Source organism: Carlito syrichta, unplaced genomic scaffold (genome assembly GCF_000164805.1).
Source record: "Carlito syrichta isolate Samal-C Ts95f unplaced genomic scaffold, Tarsius_syrichta-2.0.1 Scaffold316366, whole genome shotgun sequence".
NCBI lineage: Eukaryota > Metazoa > Chordata > Mammalia > Primates > Tarsiidae > Carlito > Carlito syrichta.
Genome location: NW_007260462.1, coordinates 38444 through 46085, shown reverse-complemented (window position 1 = coordinate 46085; position 7642 = coordinate 38444). Strand labels below are relative to the sequence as shown.

The 7642-nt window shown below is 39.6% G+C and overlaps 2 protein-coding genes across 2 annotated transcripts in view; both read right to left on the bottom strand.

Moving 5' to 3' along the window:
* Positions 1 to 1903, bottom strand: part of MS4A6A (membrane spanning 4-domains A6A) — a 43697-nt gene extending 41794 nt beyond the window's left edge. Inside the window, exon 1 of the mRNA XM_021707069.1 lies at positions 1820 to 1903. Within this exon, the coding sequence (XP_021562744.1) occupies positions 1820 to 1903 (84 nt within the window). The remainder of the gene's footprint in view (positions 1 to 1819) is intronic.
* A 5505-nt stretch (positions 1904 to 7408) lies between these two features.
* The window catches only part of LOC103276767 (membrane-spanning 4-domains subfamily A member 4A-like), an 8312-nt gene continuing 8078 nt past the window's right edge, over positions 7409 to 7642 (bottom strand). The window contains exon 3 of the mRNA XM_021707068.1: positions 7409 to 7487. Coding sequence (XP_021562743.1) covers positions 7409 to 7487 — 79 coding nt within the window. The remainder of the gene's footprint in view (positions 7488 to 7642) is intronic.

Below are 7642 nucleotides of genomic sequence, written 5' to 3'. Positions count from 1 at the left end.
AGCATGAGGAATTGATATATGTATAAATGCATATATATGCAAATATATTGATGTATGTATGTAAATTAAGCCTTTTGAGGCTTAATATGTACCTGGCAGAGTACAGGTTGCTCTACCTATCTTATACCAAGTAATTATCACAGGTCTATAAGGCAGATAGTATTATTACTATGTTCCTCAAGAGAAATATTAAGCACTGAGAAATTTTGCAGCACGTCCACAGCTACACAGGCAGGATTTAAGGAAGATACAAGCTCAAGACAAAAACCCGAGGTTGTCTTGTTAGAAAGTCCACGTTCATTGTCACCATACTCCATTTTCCGACCTCAGCAGTCTCTTTCCATCATATTGCATCTGAACTAGGTAGCACATGAATATCATAATTCTAATCTTATTTTATTTTTGTATTTATTTATTTATTGAGTTGGAGTCTCACTCTGTTGCCCAGGCTGGAGTGCAGTGGCACGCTCACGGCCGCCGTAGCCTCAACCTGCTGGGCTTAGGCAATTCTTCCACCTCAGTCTTCCGAGTAGCTGGAACTACAGACACACATCACCACACCCAGCTAACTTTTGTGATTTATTGTAGAGGCAAGGTCTTGCCAAGTTGTCCAGGCTGGTCTTGAACTCCTGGCCTCAGGCAATCCTCTCACCTTGGCCTCCCAAAGTGCTGGGATTACAGACTGAGACACCACACCCAGCCAATTTTAATTTTATTTAATGTATTTGTGCTCTGTAATAAAAACACAAATAGTTTTAATGACCATTTAGCAAATGCCACGTGTTGCACTTTTTCATATAGGGCACTGGATATCAATTTGATTAAGATATAATTCTGTCCAGTGGAAGGTAGGGGGAGATAAAAGGAAGAAAAGAGAGAAATAGATAGAAAATGCAAGTTGAATCTGATTTACAATATGACTTTGACTCCATGTATATTTATACTCAAGGACTGACTGTGTTATTCTAATGCACTTTCTGTGGGAGAAGGAAAACAAGAGAAAGAAAGGAGCGTGGAGCCATGTATCTCAGTTTCCTGAAGGAAACAGCGCTTTGTGTCCCCCAAGATGGGAGAAAACAGACAAACAAGTGGGAGGAGTACCAGGGAAGCAGGGATGTGTGTTTTTCATGACGGCCTCATTTCAGCAATACCTTTTTGTCTTTCTGCTGCCAAATCTGATTTTCCAATTTAATGCCCTTTATATAAAGTCCTAATGATGAATAAAAAACTTTCAAGTGCTGTTGCCTCATTCATACATGATTTATTTATTTAACTTCTAATAATCTGATAAAGAGTCTGTGAAATTAGTCATTGCATTCTTGGGAAAAATTAAAGCATGATTTGGGATTTATTATATACAATTCATAGTTGGACTATAGGTATACTATCAATATATCTATCAATATCAGAGTTGGATTCTGGTACTTTCTCATGTGGGGTTCTTTCATGACAGTCAGCATGGGTTTTCTGGAAAATTTTTCTGTTGATCTGTTGGTGGCATAAAACTTTCTTTAAATGGTGCAGGAGAACCTGTTGCTGCCACGTGAGGATTTGGTGGCCGAATTAACACCTGTGAAGTCAATCAGAACACCATAGGTGAGCCACTCAAGTAACCCCAAACTTTCCCTTTCCTGCTTACATAATGCCATCGTTATCTGAGTTCAAGCTTTCTTCTCTGAATTCATTCTCTAGATCAGTTGGCTGGTGCTTCTCAAACACCTCTTAGATCAGGCCAGATTTAGAACACACACTCAGTGATAGCTGTCAGCCTGAGATGCTGATGTCTGTTGCTGTGGTCTTGCAAAGGGATAAATCTTACATGTGGATGATGGTGCCCAATGGGTTGGGTAAACCAAGATGTCATGAAAACTGTGGCTGTCTTCTTCCAGACCAGCTTGCTCATGCTGATGACAACAGCATACCCAAAACATGGTGTGCTGGTTATGAGTAAACATTGCTAAAACCACCCCAACCCAGAATAGCAGGGGCCATCATGAAACTATGAAAAATTCTGGTCCTTCTTCCACAAACTCAGTGTGATATGGAGTTGGTGAGGAGTGGTGGGGAAACCAGGAAGTGACAGAAACTTAGGCATTATACCCCCCAAAGCCACTGCTCTTCCAGATTCATACCAAGAGATTATTGGGAACAACATTCCCCAGCTCCTGCACTAGGAACCAAAGGGAACACAGGCCTAAATACTATGATAAGACAGTAACTAAGGCATTTGCGCACATGCCCAAATGTGTGATTCAATGAAAATAAAAAGCTTCACTCTATGACATCACAAAATCATTGGTAATTGCTGAGAAACTCTCACGTCTAGGGTCTTACGATGCAGAAACCCACTGTTAGAGTTAATGTGATTTAGTCTGTCTCTCTTTTGTGAGGAAGGGCTATGGAGTGTGAGATGCAGTGTTGTCTGGGAGCCCCAAAGGAAGACAGAAAAGTGCAAAACGATGGAAAAGGGTGACAGAAAGACAATCTCACCAAACTATTATTGTTTGGCTGGTGGTTTTGCCTGCCCCTGGGACTTTGGGTAATGAAGATAATGGGTAGCTGTTGGGGTTTTGCCATCCATTTCCTCACTTTGGAACCCTGCCCTATTCTTCCTAGTGCCTCATTCTTAGTTTCTTCTTCTACTTTCCATTCCCATTCTCTGTCTGACATTCTTTCTGCTTGGCTATTGGGAAGATCTGCTCAGGTCTCAGGGTGGAGAGCAGGAAGGCATACACAGCCTGATAGAGAGGTTGGAAATCCTGGTGTTTCTTCAGTAGCCCAGGAAAGGTTGTTGTAGGGGGATATTGGATTAAAATCCCAGCACTCCATGGGGATTTTTCCATTGTGAAGTGTTTGTTCTCTGATCTGGATTCAGAAGGGAACCCTTCGTGGGAGAAAGGATGAAGAAAAATAGCTTTGCTTGAGCGGTTGTGGTAGGAAGAATTCTAAGTTGACACTCAATGGCCTGTGCTCTTGTGATTCCTTCCTTTTGAGTGTGGATGGCACAAAAGTATAAGATGGGATATCACACCTGTGAGTAGTACTGATCAGTTGACTTGGAATTTATCAAAAAAGGCATTATTCTGGATGGACCTAACCTAATGTGAGTTCTTAAAACAAAAAAAAAGACTCGAAGCATGAGATTTTCACTCTCTGGCTAGCCTCAAGCAACAGTACATTGCCACAGTTCTACAGCTGAGAAGAAATGAATTCTGCCAGGTGAGCATGGAAGAGACTTCTGATGAAATCATAGTCCCAACTAACTTCGTGGTTCCCATGTGAGGACTTACTTCAGGTGTGCCCAGACTCTAGACCCATAGAAACAGAAATAACAGACATGTGTTGGTGTGAGCCTCTAAGTTTGTATAATTGATTATACAGCAATAGAAAACAAATACAGACATCTTCAAATGAAAGCCAATACTCACCCCACCGGGGTTATAACACATTACTTTGCATCCAAAGGCAGAGAGAGAGACAGAGACACAGAATTCCAATGCACTTAAAATGACCACTATGCCATCCATACCCTAAAAAAAAAAATATAAGAAGATTTATAACAAAAAAGATATGAAGAACAGAGATGACAAGTTCCAGACCTGACCTGTAATTACAATGTCAAAAGAGAAAAAGCACTGGCCTAGGGTCAGGAAATCTCATTCTAAATTGCATTCATACCCTAGGCCAATTCTTGGTCTGCTGAATGTCACTTCCACCTTTTGTTGTCTGATAAAATAGTTAACAGAGTTTTCCCCCAGTCCACTACTATTCCATGCTACTGTGGGCACAGAATATGAAAGTGCTTTGAAAATGGGGGCAAAGATTATACAGATAATTGTCTTCTTAGTCCTTTTAGCTACTAGAAATTAATACCATTGACATTATAATATGATTTCATATCTTAGTGATTGTAAGCAGAATAATGGTCTCCCAGGGAGGCCTGCACCCTAATCTCCAGAACCTGTGAATACATCAGCCAGAAAAGATAAGAAAACTGTCACCTTGAGATTTTAGAAAAAGCCTTAGAAAATGCAGGAGACACTCTCATGGAAATTGGAACTTGCAACCAATTCCTGATCAAAACCCCAAGTGCCCATGCCATAAGAGATAAAATAGGCAAGTGGGACCTTATCAAACTGACAAGCTTCTGCAAAGCCAAAGAAACCATCAAGAGAGCAGGGAGACAGCCCACAGACTGGGAAAAAGTATTTGCTAACTCCATGTCTGACAAAGGCCTAACATCAAGGATCTACAAGGAACTCAAATGTGCTGAAAAGAAAAAAAACAAACAGCCCCATTACAAAGTGGGCAAAAGATATGAACAGACACTTCTCAAAAGAAGACATATGAGCGGCCAACAGATACATGAAGAAATGTTCAACCTCACTAGTCATCAAGGAGATGCAAATTAAAACTACACTGAGATGCCACCTAACTCCAGTCAGAATGGCCATTATCAGTAACTCAAAAAATAACATGCTAGAGAAGATGTGGTGAAAAGGGAATGCTGTTACACTGTTGGTGGGAGTGTAAACTAGTGCAACCTCTGTGGAAATCAGTGTGGCAATTCCTAAAAGCTCTAAAAATTGACCTTCCTTATGACCCCGCAATCCCCCTACTGGGAATATACCTGGAAAAACTCAAATCACTCTATAAAAAAGATACCTGCACATGTATGTTTATCTCAGCATTGTTTACAATAGCAAGATCATGGAACCAACCATGCTGTGCCTCAAAAGAGGACTGGATTAAAAAAATGTGGTATGTATACACAATGGAATATTATGCAGCTATAAAAAAGAACAAAATCATGAATTTTGCAGCAACCTGGATGGAATTAGAGTTTATAATACTGAGTCATCTCTCACAGAAACCAAGATCCGAGTATCACGTTTTCACTCATAAGTGGACCTTGAACAACTACCATAATACTATAAGAAAAGGATGGACAGTGGCGGGAAACTGTGGGGGAGGGGCAAGGAGGGGAAGGGAAGTGGGATTAATGGTAGTCAATATCTGTCTGGAGAAGGAGGGGCACACCTCATCAACAAGTGTACCTACACAATGCATATTTGTATACCTAACCCTTAACTGTACCCCACAGTTTTAAAATAAAAAATATATATTTTAAAAAGTGCTAGAAATTAATGCAGTTGACATTATAATATGATTTCATATCTTAGTGATTGTAAGCAGAATAATGGTCTCCCAGGGAGGTCAGAACCCTAAACCCCAGAACCTGTGAATGTGTCAGTTTATGTGGCAAAGAAGAATTAAATTTGCAGATGAAATTAGCTGACATGAAAGAATCACCCTGTATTGTTTAGGTGGGCTCAAAATAATGACAGAATCCTTACAAGTGGAAGCAAGAGAAAGAAGAGTCAGAGTTCAAGAGAGATTTGAAGATACTGCACTATTTATTTGAAGATACAGGATGGGGTGACAAACCAAACAATGTAAGCAGCCTCCAGAAGCCAGAAAAGGTAAGAAAACTGTTACCTTGAGTTTTTAGAAAGGAACACAGTTTTGTGAATGATTTTTATCCTAGTAAGACCTATTTTGAACTTCTGCCCTCCAGAAATATAAAATGAAAATCAATTTGTATTGTCTTGAGCCACTGAATGCACGGTAGTTTATTACAGCAACAATAAGAAACTAATGAAACAAGAAACACCAAGTCAGTCAGTCTTTAATCCACCTCCTGAGATAATTGGTTTTAGGTCTAGTCTTTAACTAAAACACATGGTCAAATTTGGGGGACATTGGTCTGTACATTCATTCCTAATCATCTTCTCATGGGTTGAGGAGGGAGATACTTTGGTTGAAATATTTTCCCTTTTTCTCTTCATGCTGAGGGCCAATCCCTCTGCTGGGAAAGAGCCAGCAGACCAGGATCTCAGATTATAAGTGATGTGGACTCAAGGGGACTTTGAGAATATTTACATCCATGACTTATTTCTTTGCTCATGCCTTCAGCAAAGGCAGTAGCCTCTACATATATTTCAAGCATTGTTACAGGTCCAGAAGGCCAAATAGAATATATTTTAGGTTTTGCAAACCATAAGGTCTCGGCGACAAATAGTAAACTCTGCCATCAGAACACAAAAATAGCATTGCACAATAAGTAAGCACATGGGCTTGGCTACATTTCAATTAAAAGTTATTTACAAAAACAGGTATGAGGCGAGGCTTCCAATAAAAAGCAGCAATATACATATACATGTATATTATATGTACATATATAATATCTTAGTTTGAGCCATGTGAAACTGCCATCTTTCTAGGTCAAGTATAGCTGGCAATTTCATATAGTTCTGTCTAATGATTCCAATTCTCTGGTTACTGTTCCCTACGAAGAGCTCACCTTTTTCTAACCTCTTTTTGTAATTATATTCTTCCCAGTATTTCTATCTTTTTCTCCCAGGAGAAACTGGAGTTTCTTTACGGTAGGGAGCTGTTGTCTTTCTTATGTCTCCAAGAGTGCTAGCTTCAATAAGTTTTACTACCTACAAAATCTAGCACAAAGGACAATTTTCAGAATAAAGCAATTAGGATAGCATTGAGATAAGGTAAATTGGTACCAAAACACCAGTAAAATTCGAATGGATATTGAGAATTTTCTAGAAGCTAGATATTGAAGTTAGAAGTAGTTAACCTTGCAAGAACATTCAGAGATGCTGAAAAGGATACTGGATTACCCATCGCCTGTAAGGTAATTTTAATGTGTTATAGGAGAATCTTGTAACTCTATCAAGCTCCATCAGGAAACCCTGGCGACATGCAGGAACTTACATCTTGGCTCCATTTTTTAGAGGAGATAACAGTACATACTGACTGGCATCAGCACAGTAACCATTAAAGAGTAAGTGTTTTATAACTATAAGCTTTCTTCCCATTCTGCCTCATAACATATAGAGGAGGAATAAAGACAGAGATGAGATGTGGACCTGACTCCCAAATGAAAGATTGTTTTATTTTTCAATCACCTTCAACTTCCCAAAGTCATTCAGCAATTACAGAATATTGATTATTGTCTTTGCCAAAACCACCATCCCCCAGATGTGCTTTCACCATAGTATCTTATGAAACGAGGAAACACTCACCATTAAAATGGACATAGTCATGCCACAGTTTTCTTCTGTCTTACAGTGATAGTGGCACTAAGGGCGATGGCATGAATAAACACTCATGCTTATTGCACTGATTAAGATCCCTGATATAGCCAAGATGGAACTGACGGTGTTTGTTCCTAGACTACCTCGGACCTAGAAGGGAATGAAAACTAGTTGAACAATTCAATAACACCCTCAGCTACAGCTCCAGGAATCACATTACATTCACCATTTCCTTCCCAACTCAATCTACCTTATCCATCTTGATTATTTCAGTAGTCTTCTAATTTACCTCCTTAAAGTAGTTTCAACTCTAGTCTCCTGCCAAAACGCAAATATGATTCTGTTATTCCCAAGCTTAAATTCTTCAAGTGACTTTCACGGGCACAGGAAGTAAACTCTGGGTTTTCAATATCCTTTGCGCTTTATCTGGAGAACCCTGTCTGTGTCCGTTCCTGCAATTCCTTCCTTCAGATTCCTGACTTCTACTCATTTTCTAAACGCTGCCTGCCTCTCATGCCTCTATAAGT